The sequence below is a fragment of the Phocoena phocoena genome, chromosome 13 (assembly GCF_963924675.1).
Source record: "Phocoena phocoena chromosome 13, mPhoPho1.1, whole genome shotgun sequence".
NCBI lineage: Eukaryota > Metazoa > Chordata > Mammalia > Artiodactyla > Phocoenidae > Phocoena > Phocoena phocoena.
Window position 1 is genome coordinate 72,000,805 of NC_089231.1, and position 12,024 is coordinate 72,012,828.

General features: G+C 50.1%; 1 protein-coding gene across 1 annotated transcript in view; it reads left to right on the plus strand.

Moving 5' to 3' along the window:
* Nucleotides 1-12,024, plus strand: part of WSCD2 (WSC domain containing 2) — a 43,394-nt gene that overhangs the window by 13,573 nt on the left and 17,797 nt on the right. The window contains exon 3 of the mRNA XM_065890007.1: nucleotides 162-346. Within this exon, the coding sequence (XP_065746079.1) occupies nucleotides 162-346 (185 nt within the window). The remainder of the gene's footprint in view (nucleotides 1-161; nucleotides 347-12,024) is intronic.

Here is a 12,024-nt window from a genome sequence, read left to right on the forward strand (position 1 = left end):
GTCTCCCCTGTCCCCCTTCCATCGTCTGTCTCTCCATTTCCCCTGGGACCTCCTGGTCCCCGGAGCCCTCCCGTCCCCCAGGCCTCCTCACTAGGTGAGTCGCCCTGTCCCTGGGGTCTCCACGGTGGCAGCTACCCTGGCCTGACAGCAGCCTCCCCCAGGGGTTACCTGTATGCTGGGCTGGAGTTCGGCGCCGAGTGCTACTGTGGCCACAAGATCCAGGCGACAAACGTGAGCGAGGCGGAGTGTGACATGGACTGCAAGGGCGAGCGGGGCAGCGTGTGCGGTGGCGCCAACCGCCTCTCCGTCTACCGGCTGCAGCTGGCCCAGGAGTCAGCCCGCAGGTGTACGTGAGTCAGCCCCTCCCCTCTCTGCCCTCACCCACCTGAGCGCTCACCTGTACCTTCCACGGCTCCCACCGCTCCTAAGCCCTCGGCTGCCCTCCAAGGCTGCCACCATCCTGCCCCAGCCTCACCTCCAGCCACGCCCCTCTTCCTCCTTAACAAACAGCTAAAGCCCGAGCTGGCCTGTCCTTCCTCATTTTCTGAAAGCAGATTGTGTCTAACGATGGTGACGATGACAATGACAACAGCAAACACTTCATCGTTTTCCAAGTGCCTTCTATGGGAGAGCACATCTAATCCTCAGGATGACCCTTGAAATCGCACTGTTGTTCACCCACTCCCATTTTACAGATGAAGAGACTGAGGCTCAATGTCACACAAACAGCAGAGGATTTAAACCAACTCCAGAGCTTATGTCTTTAATGCTCCTGTAGAGAATTTATCCCTCGCCTGCCAGTGCCTCAGTCTTGTTGGAAAAACTCTCCAGTTTCCAAACTGAGGGAGGGAAGGGGATGAATAGCCGAGGACAAGAGCCACCCCTTCTTCTGTGGATATTGTCCCGTTGTCCCCTGTCTGGGTGTTTAATAGCAGTTAATGTCTGTTTATCAAGCATCTTCCGTGTGCCAGGCACGTGCTGAGCCCACTGCAAGCCTGATTTTGTTTCCCTTCCCTACAGACTTTTCAGGCAGTTACCATGGTTAATTATCTCCATTTTACAGTGAGGAAACCGAGGCTTGATGAATTTAAGTAAGCCTGCCCAAGGTCACACAGTCTTGTGACCTCAAAGGTGACCTTCAGACCTATACGAAGAGCTAATGGCCTTGACGAAAGACAGAGGGCTGAGGTTTGTCCTGGTTACTCTTCTGATGCAGTCCTGAGGTAGGAATAGGAATCCAGAACTAAGAATCCCGAATTTGAATGCTCCAATGAACCCTAGGGAGATCTTGTTAAAATGCGAATCTGATTCAGCCGGTGAGATTCTGCATTTCTAAGGCGTTCCCAGGTGATGCTAGGTTGCTGGTCCATGGACCACACCTTGAATAATAAGGCCTTAGACCTCCATGAAGCTGACAAGTTGCACCCAGAATGTCAGCCTGCCCACCCAGGTGGATTTGGCAGAACCTTAACGCCTGTCTGCATGCAGAGAAAGGCCTCTTCCGTATGAATGTCATTGTTTATAAGAATTCATTGCTGGTGTGCTTGACACTGTGTTCTGTTTTCCAAACCCCGTGTTTCTGAAGCCCTGTTCAAGCTTTGCTTTACAACGGGGTCCTGCGTGCCACCAGTTTACAAAGTGGCTGATTTCTAGAAACAGAGGCACCATCTGCCTCCCCATCGTTGCCTCAGTTCCTCCAGCTCTGCAGGTCTGGCTGGCAGAGGGCGGGGAGGGTGTGTGAAATCCAGGCTGGATGATGTCCATACAGCAAGTCTCTGGTTTGGCCATTAGTGTAATGAGGTTTTAATTTGATAGCAGATTTATCATCCCCAATACTGATTTCTTTATGCCAATGTTTACATTATTTTGATGGTGACGTTGACCATTTGAAGAGATGGCCTTAAAGTTGTGTGTATTTAGAGGGAAAGCTGATGCCACTAGAACATTCTAGTGGATGATGCTGAGCTAGATAAATTGGGAGAATTGGGCTGTGTATGTCATCAGCCACTATCAGCTACACCTCCTTTTGGTTAATGTTCAGATTGGCTGGGTAATATGAACATTCTCCTGTCTTTCTGTCTCTGTCTCTGTCTCTGTCTCTGTCTCTATCTCTCTCTCTCTCTCTCTCTCTCTCTCTCTCTCTCACACACACACACACACACACACACACACACACACACACACACTATTGAGATCACCTGGTATAATAACACTCTCATGGACCAACAAAGATTTTTCAGTCATCAGGTGAAATATATAAACCTCAACACACCGAGACCACTAGATCCCGCTACAATTGGGTGTGTTTTGCCTTGGTAGCAGTGGCAGGGCTGTCTGGGTGGTGGCTGGTGAGAAACCCCTGAGGCTGATGGGAATGCTGCTGTGGCCCTCAGCTTGCCCACCTCTGCAGTGGTGTTTTGTTCCATCTGAGAAAGGAACCTTTGTATTTATGTCGAAGACGGGGAACCCATTCATTTCTACTGAGAGGGGAGTCCTGGATTCTCTAAGTCCACCCCAGTTGTTCTGAATCGTCGCTGTACAAGGTTGGAAGCTTGGGCACCTTCAGCTGGAAACTCCAGAAGGAAAGCTAAGCCTTACTAATCTCAAGGCTACTGTAGCTGAGATGAGAATGGAAGTGGCTTGGATAAGGAGACAGATGGTTTGTCAAATTGGGACTCCTGGTGGGCTCCCAGTTGGCAGCATGGTATTTGGAGAGAGCATGGGGACTGTTCATTAAACACTTGATTGCTCTCATGTGTATTAGGCATGGAGAGGACAATGGGGAATAAAGCACAGTCCCTGCCCTCAAGGAGACCACCGTCTAGTGGAGAGACAGAGCCAAGACGAGTGGGATCTGTTCAAGCATGGCAGGTATATATAGGAGCCACGGGGGCAACATTTGAGCTGAATCTCATTCTGAGATTTCCAGGTGAAAGGGAGAGTCGTGTATTCAGCCATGCACAAAAGGATCATCAAAGGTGATGTTTTGAATGACCTGTTGGAAGCACCTTCCTCACTGATGCTTCATTTTACGGCTTTAGAAACTGAGGCCCAGACAGCACAGGTGGCTAAACTGAACAGCCCTGCGGGAGGCCCCACAGGAGAGGGCTGACTGACTAAGGCCTTGAAAGATGCATAGCATTTTGCCTGGTGTAAAAGAGGAGGATATCCAGACTCAAGAAATTGCCAAAGGGTGGGGGAGAGATCTAGGCAGAGGGAATAGAGTGTGCAAAAGCTGAGAGGTAATTTCTAGACATGATGGGCAGGCATGATTTTTCCAAGGCCACAGCGCTTCTTAGGGACTGAGCATAGGCTGGAACCCAGGTCTCTGACTCCTAGTTTGAGTGCTAACTCTATATAGTGCTGTAGACACCTTGACCTCTTGTATTGGATTTTGGACCCCATTGCCTCTCTTTTGGGAGTGTTCCTTGGATTTAACTTACCTCCTTTCTTCCTTGACCCCTGACCTCTCCTTCTGCCCTGCATCCCGACTCTACACCATACAGAACATCCAGTGCCTTTGTTCTGACTCAGTGGCTTCCCATTCCTGAGATCTGATTTATACACAAATAAGTCAGAAAGGGAGGCCTTCCACTGGCACACGACGCTAGCATGTATTACATTAGGGAGGGCAATGAGCAAACACTCCAGGAAACAGATATGGTGGAAACCAGATTCCATTTGTAGAGTCATTAGTTTGTATTAACACCGTGTCCTAATTGTGTTTCCCTGAGCAGTGGCACAGAACTCTTCATGATTGTGAAGATCCAAAGGAGGCTTATTATCGCCCAAGCATCACTCTGGTGGGGTGTCCACCTTGCGTGGGGAGCCAGCCTGCGTGTTTCCGAGGTGATGGAATGCTCCTATAGTAGTGAGAGCATTAAAAGGTTGGCAGAGCAAATGTCTGCAGGCATCCTGCTATTCTTTCTTGCCACAGACACTCAGGCACACGGACTCTTTGCCCTTGTTAGAAAAGAACCGAGAAATGGACTTCCTTCTTGGTTGGATTACATTTTTTCACAGCAGTTTGCTAAATGTGTCAGCAAGTGTAGCTTCTCCTCCCAGGGGCAGAGACCTGCTGGTGATTTGAGAGTATTATGGCTTTATAGGGTGTTGCAAGAGATTTCATTTGCCTGAAAGATTCTTGCAAGATTCGCATTGCAAGGTTCATTAGAATTACACAAAATATACAATATGTATGTGGGGCCCGTGGGTGGCTGTCCGTGGTGCTGACAATCCTTTAGTGCTGCCTAAAACCCCCATGACTGCAGACCAGCCTCTCCCAGGACTCGGCACTTTTCCCTCTTGTTTTTTCTTTTCTATCTTGGTGAAAGTATTATGAAGCTCATGTTATCACTGAAACAGTAGATCTTGACTCGTGGGTCACACTGTACCTGGTGGCTCTCGTGTACTGTTGCTAGTTCTGGCGATTTTTTGTCTTTGAAGGTTCGAAGGGAAACGTGCAATGCTTGTATTTTTTGTTCACTGGTACTCCATTTTAACCAGTTCTGCTGAGAGGAGCCTCAGATGACCATGGAAAGTCATATTGGATGGATGGGCTATGTCTAGCTCCTTCTTTGCCGGGCCTGGAGGCCTCTCCTTTCCCTTGATATATGCCTGGGACCCCTGAATTTTATAATTCATATGGGTCTTCATGTGTTCTGCTGTGTAGGGCCAAGGAGATGTTAGCTAGAAAAGTTTTTCTCCTTCTGCATCATGATGGGGGAGAATTGGTTTGCTCTTCTCCATGAACCGTAATCCAGGAAGGCTATGGGAGCAATGATTGTAGATTTTGAAACCAGGCAGACATTGTTTCTATCCCAACTCCTTCACTTACTTGCTGTGTTGATTTTGGTCAAGCCACTCATTCTGTCTGAGCCTCAAATGCCTCATCTGTAAAATGGGGACAATTCCAACCTTGAAAGATTGCTCTGGCCACCAAGAGAGATAGAATTGAGGAAGCACATAGCACAGTGCCTGTTATGAAGTAGTGGTGATGCACCCTCCTTCCTGAAATGAAAAGTCCTCAACTCACTCCGAGTAGCACCCAACTCAAGCTATTTGAATTTCCAACAGCTCACAGGAGCCTCTGGTGATGCCTAAAAATAGCTGGTTTGAATTCTCCTCGGACAGTTAGGCTCTTTGTGTAATTCAATCTCTCTCTGATTATAGGTAGCCATTAACAGCTCCCAGCTCACTGCCTTTCCTCCTCACCAGCATCTTTAATGCAGTAGAGCTTGGCCTAATTACCCAGGGGGTGATGGCCTCTTTGAAACCAAGGAGAACTCTTCCACGCCTGCCTTTAAGCTGATGCCTGGTGGGATTTACCTCATCTTTGTGAAGCCCCAGAACAAAGAGATGATGGACTTCAGAGATACTTGCAGCTGGTTCCAGGATGTTCTTCATCTGCCCCCAGTAAAGGGAGTTGATGAACAGTTGCTCTGCTCGCCTCTTGCTAGTAGAAACTCCAAGCTTCCGAGGTCACGCAGCATCCCAGCTGGCCTGGCGACGAAGAGCGGACATTATCAGAATGTGGGGCATGGGCTTTTGTGATCCTTGGACCCCTACTGTGGAGCCTCAGAGGGTTTCTGGGAAATTCAGGTGGCTGGCATGGGGTCTCTGGAGCCCAACCATGTTGGAATTCAGCAGGCCTCCTGCAGAATAGCAGAGAGGTGGGAACCTAGGATGTGATGTCAAATAGGATCAGGGTCAAATCCCTACTCTGCTCCCCACTAGCTGTATGAGCTGGAAAAGTGACCAAATCTTATTACGTCTCGGGGTCTCCACCTGCAAAACAGGATACTAGCATCCTCTACCTCTCAAGTTGTTGTGAGGATTAATTGAGGTGTGATATGTGTAACATACTTAGCACTAACGACATACAGTAAACAGCTGTTATTATTACCTTCGTTGCTATTCTTCAGCAAGGGTTGGTCGTTAGGAAGACACTACTCAGGGTTGCTGCTGCTGTCCACGGACTCTGTACTGCGCAACTCCAGGGAGCGCCATTCTCACAGGCTACAGGCCGTGAAGAGCAGTGGCTCTGAACTCTGTGCAGGATTCCCCTTGTGAATCAAGAATGCTCAAAGATCCAAGATATTTTAAGTTGGGTTCTCCCAGAGACAAGGATGTGAGCTCTGGGTTACTTGAATCATGACCCCAGGATGCAGCTCCAGGGGAGTGGAGATGTGAGAAAGGGAAGGGAAGGAGCCAGTACTTGCGCTTTACAAAGCAGGTCACTGCTGAGGACAGCTGAGGCCTAATCCCACCGGGGAGCTGTGGGAGGCTGTGGAGAGCGTGCTTCAGAGATGTCCCATTGGAGGAGCAGGAAGCTGCAGTATTTATCCTCCAACATTCACCCATCATTGGCTGAGGGTGGCTCCCAGGGAGATTAACTCCCTGGCAAGTGCAGTCTGTCCCTCACATACCCTGGGTGTTCACAGTAGGTCACTGTCAGCCTGTACTGGGATGGTGAGTGCCAGGAGTGTATTAATGGGGCACTGATTGTGTCTCCTACCTGCAATCTAGCCACCCTTCACATATCATGAACGAGCAATGAAGAAGGAGCAGGAAGACACATTGACTGAATCCTGGTAGGTCTCAGGCACTGTGAATGTCACTGCGTCGCCTTCTGTCCCACCTGTGCAGGGTAGAGATAATCATCCCCATATACAGATGAGGAAACTGAGGCTCAGTCCAAGGACACACAGCTAAGTAAGTTGCTGACCCAGGTCTGTCTGAATTCAAAACCAAGACCCTTTCTGCTGGGCACGAGAGCTTTTTTGCAAACAGGAAGGCATCTACCTACTGCTGTGGAAGTCCAAAATTCTTTGTATCACAGGAAGAGTGTTAGGAAGGTCAAGGGACCCAGGCTGGCCACTTCTCTTTTGTTTTCAGACGTAAGAGAAAAGAAAACCTCTCACCACTGGTGTGGAGAACCGGTGACGCAACCCATTTTACAGATGGAGGAAATGAGGGTAGCAGGAGGATTCAACGTGTTGGCCACCGTGCATGTTCTCAGTGTTCCAATCACCAAGCCATAATGGAGAGCAACCTGCAGAGAGAGGTGGCCTCCAAAGTGTTCCCCGGATCCCTGGGAGTCCGACCTTCCCGTTAGACATCACAGAATTCTCTGTGAATCTATGTGGTTTCCCTCCAAAAGAAGAATGGGCAGGACTGTAGGAAGACCCCACATCCAGCAGGTTTACTGCTCCTAGAACTAACTTCCCAAACCTGTTCCCCTCCCCCCACCACCCCAGTGCACACCTTGACCAAAGAGAGACTCACAGCAGCAGCTTCTGATCCCTCTCTGGCCCTTTAAGGCCTCTGAAAACGTCACCTTACTTGGTATTCAGGGCATTCAGCTCAGCTCTGCTTTCTAAGCTGGGAGGGTCAGGGACTCATCAGCGGATGCTTAAATGTCAAAGGGAGACCTGTCTCAGCAGAGCTGGGCTCACAGTCTTCCTTCCTCTTCCCACACTTGCAATCTGGCCTCCTGGCATCCAGGAAGGCAGGAGAAAATCATCTGGGGAGAAGCCAGGGTAGGAATTCTGCTTCCTATAAGGAGACAGATCCACAGCCCTTTGCCTGTCCCTTCCACTGTACTGACAAATCTCATTCATGTCCGGCTCTGAATGATCCACCCAGTATTTATGCCTCCATTTGAGAGATGAGAATACTGAGCCTCCGAAAGGAGAGGAGACATGACAAGGTCAGTGAAGAAGGGTGGAGCTGCCTGTGTGCACCGTGTGGAGGAGAGCTGCCCGTTTGACAGGTGAAGATGCCACCTGTCAGGGACGAGAAGCAAAGTCAGGATTAGAACTCGTGTCTCTGAGCCACTGGTCTTCTGCTCCTTGGCCAGGGCAGCTCATCCAGAAAAGTGCCATGGTCCTGGGAAGTACCATGACCTTCTGGTGTGGTGCCAGGCCGGATGGCCTCTTCTGGAGCCCCTGGGTCAGAGTGGGGCCCTCGGGGCCATCTGGAGATGCGTGCTGATCTGGCCCAAGGGACAGGCATCCAGCTGGGGGTGATAGGAGGGCAGAGCGTTTGGCCAGAGGCCTAGATGAAGAGCCTGTGGGCTCACAGGGCCCTGAGTGATACCCCAGTGCCCTCAGTTACTCAAGGTCACATCTGCAAGAGGATCCAAGGGTGAGCCCCTAATAGCAGGTGACTCCAAAGACTACCATGGGTGGACTCCTGCTCTCACATGCCTACGGTCAGACACACACACTCCTGTACAGAGACCCATATGCAAGGTGTTCTGTGATATGCAGGAGCTGGACCGATACCAACGGTGCACCTGTCTGTGGGCTCCAGGTGGAAGGGTCTCTGTGGTCTTGACACCCTGGGGAGAGACTCAGTCTGGGCTGGACTCCAGCAGAAGGGCCCACCCTCCTGTTCTTCTCTCTCGTGTGGCTCAAGCATGAAGTGGCCTTGCACTGAGGAGACGAAAGTTTTTGTCCGAATCTGGGTGCTGGCTGTTCAGGGGTTGTTGGGAAATGCCCAACCCTGGTGGCATTGGGCCAGTCCAGTGGGAGGCTGGCTGAGGCTCAGCCAGGCCTTCTGGTAGAAGAGGGGGAGCTCTTCTCTCTGGTACATGGTTGCCAGGCAACCCAGAGAGAGCCTCCAAGATTGTGTCTCCTCCCCTTGATAAGACTCATCCCGTAGAGGTCCAGTGCACAAGCATACAGTCACAGCCCGAAGCACACAGCCACAGCCCAGTGCCCACTGTCAAGAGACCAGGCAGGCAGGTGGACATACACCTGCTCACACAGGGTCCTAGACTCCCACGTGGACAGACCCAAATGCGCTCAGATGAACCAGGTCCGCGGGGGCACATTTGTAGTCTCAGAGCTCAGTATCCACGCACCCAAATAGGTAGATCTCTACTCACACCATCACAAACCCAGTCACACACACACGCGCGCGCGCACACACACACAAGATGCACACACTGCCTCCCTGTCGCACACACTGCCTCCCTCTCACACACACTGTGCACAAGTGTCCCACCTCCCAGACACACCCTCACTACAACCAGGCCCAAGCTACCCTCATGGTCTGCATCTCCTGCCCCATTGGTTCCCTCACACCCACACATACCCCCAAACTCCCAATGCCTTCTGCTACAACTCTGCCTTCCCATGCACAGTCCTGGGTCGGGGAGGGTCTCAGACCCCCCAGGGTGGTGGAAGAGGGCTCCAGGAAGGATCCACCCTATAGAATAAAAGGTGGTGGGCTTTGCACCCCTACAGTGTACCCAGCACCACACCAGTCCTGAAGGGGCCTCCCTTGGCCTCAACCCCAAAACCATTGCCCCAGCTGGGGCCCAGGAGGATTATAAGGTGGTCCCTCGAATAGGGTCCTGGTGGGGAAGGGGCAGGTTAACAACTTGAATATGGTTCTAGAGACTCAGTGTCAAGTTCTAGGCATTTTTAGGTGCTTAAAGAGAATCCAACTCCAAAGTTGAGAGACCCCAGAGTGACAGCCTTTGTGAATGATTAGTGGTCAAAGGGGAGTGAATATATGTCACAGTGTTTTGAAAATGCTCAAACAGGGCCTGGGGGTGGTTCCTTAAAGAGGGACAGTCCAGAGGGTGAGGACTCTGAGCTCAGATGTTCCCAGGTTCGAATCCAGATGCTGCTAGTTGTCAGCTGTGTGACCTTAGGCAAGCCACTTACCCCTCCGAGCCTCTGTTTCCCCTTCTGTATAATGGAGAGAGTGAGACTTTCTTTATAGGAATTAGGAGGATAAAGTATATCAAGTGCTTACACAGTGCCTGGTACGGCGAGGGCATTCGATAAGATCGTCAAGAATGGAAGCATCTCAGACTTAGATTCCAGTCTCAGCTCTGCCTCTTATAAGCTGGGTGACTTGTGTCAAGCGGTTTCAGCCCTCTGAGGCTTGAGTTTCTCCATCTGTAAAAATGGGGATCCTTATACCACCAGAATGATGCAAGGGTTCAACGGGGCCACACGTGTGAACAGTTGAACCTAGTTCCTGGCTGATAGCACGTGACCCATATACAGTGGCTGTGATGATAACAATGATATTATGATATGACTATAAGCATCTAATCATCATAGTAGCGTTATTATTATTGGAAGAGGCATAGACTTGGGAGACAGAGCAACTTGGCTTTGATCTCACTCTGTCCTTAGACAGCTTTGTGACCCTGGAAGCCAGAGTGCCTCCTTGAGCCAGCCGTGGCAGCTACTGCTCGTGGCTGCTGCGAAGATTCAGTGGAGCCAAAGCACCCAGCTTGGAGCCTGGCATCCGTGCGGGCTCAGTAAACACTGGTGGAGTCTAAAGAGAAAAGGCGAGTCCCCTTATTTCTGAGAGTAAGGCCAGCGTCTCTGCCCTGGGACCTGATTGGCGTGCAGCTAACTAAGTTTTCTGGTGACGTGAGGTTTCGTCCACACTGCTTCCGGCTTCTCATCTCATTGCTGTAAATCTTTAGCTTAAACGCCTGACCCCCCTCCGCATCCTCACCTCGTACGGCACGTTCTCTGAGCATCACTAACTCTTCCTCAGGGTGACCGATGAAATGGCGCGTCCCTCGGTGCATCCTGGGCCACGGGATGGGAGACTGTCCCGTGTTCCCCCGCGGGACACTAGTGCCATTTGGGGTCTGGCAGTTCCTCATTTGGGGGATGGAGGGCTGTCCCGTACAGAAGAGACTGCATAGTCTAACCCCTTCCCTATCTTTTACATGCGGGGAGACTGAGGCCTGGACCACAGCGTCCACCACCATCACTTCTCACCAGCCTCTCGCAGCAGCCTAGAGTGAGAGGTGGGGAATGGAGGAGATGGTGCTGGGTGGCGGGAGCCTGCAGCATGCTCCGGGAATCAGTCATTTAACCCAATTCCAGATGTCTTCTCAGCTTGCTAGACTTGCCTCCACGATGAGCAGTTTCAGGCTACATGGTGCCAGGTGGTAGAGGTAATCACTAGGGTGCCTTTGACAGCTGAGATTTAAAATTTTCATTCCTAGACTCCCTCCCCCCTCCTCCACCATCCTTCTGCCCGGGGAGTAATTTCATATCCTTTTCTCTGCACTTAAATATAGATATATACGTATATGCTAAAATAAGAGGGCTCCTTCCTGGAGCCCTCTGCCACCACCCTGGGGGATCTGAGACCCTCCCCAACCCAGGACTGTGCAGGGGAAGACAGAGTTGTATCAGAGTTGTTGATTTTTGTAGCTTGCTTCACTTTTCCCCAAGGATTAGCATTGTCTTTCTTAGATAATCCTTAGCACGTTTTCGCTAACAGTGCATCCCTGGTATTGTCACATAACCTCCCCTCTCTAAGCCCTGTGTCTCTCATCCGTAAAATGAGAGTTTACTGTGGACCCTGCAGAGTTCCCAGGAAGGTAAAATGAGATGGCATTCGCAAAGTTCTCAGAAGAGTGGATCACACATAGTAGGTGCTCAGTAAATGGCACCTACTTTTGTGCTCCTGATTTTGATTCACTGCATCAACAGTGTCCTTTATTTTATGTGAAAGCTGTGCTTCTAGAAGAGTGTATACAGCTCAGATTTGAGAACAGTGGAACCCAATTGAAAATGGGCACCATGAGTCTTTAGATAAATTTGACAGGGGCCACTTATAATTTTTTAAATTTGTCTTTATTACATTAAAAAATAACTATGCACTGTCGAAAAAGTTAGAAAAGAGTTTTACAAAAAGGTGGAAATAAAAATTGCCTATATCCTATCAGAGTTCTCCAGAGAAACAGAACCAGTAAGATATATGCAAATATATAAATCAAGAGATTGATTTAAGGAACTGGCTCATGCAGCTGTAGAGGCTGGCAAGCCTGACATGCAGAGGCTGAATTCCTTCTTCTCTGGGAAACCTCGTTTTTTCCCCTCATCCCTTCAACTGATTGGATGTGGCCCACCGACGTTTTAGAGGGAAATCTCTGTTAAGTCTCCTTAAAGTCAACGAACTATAGATATTAATCCTATCTTCAAAAAACCTTCACAGCAACACCTAGACCAATGTCTGACCAAACAACTG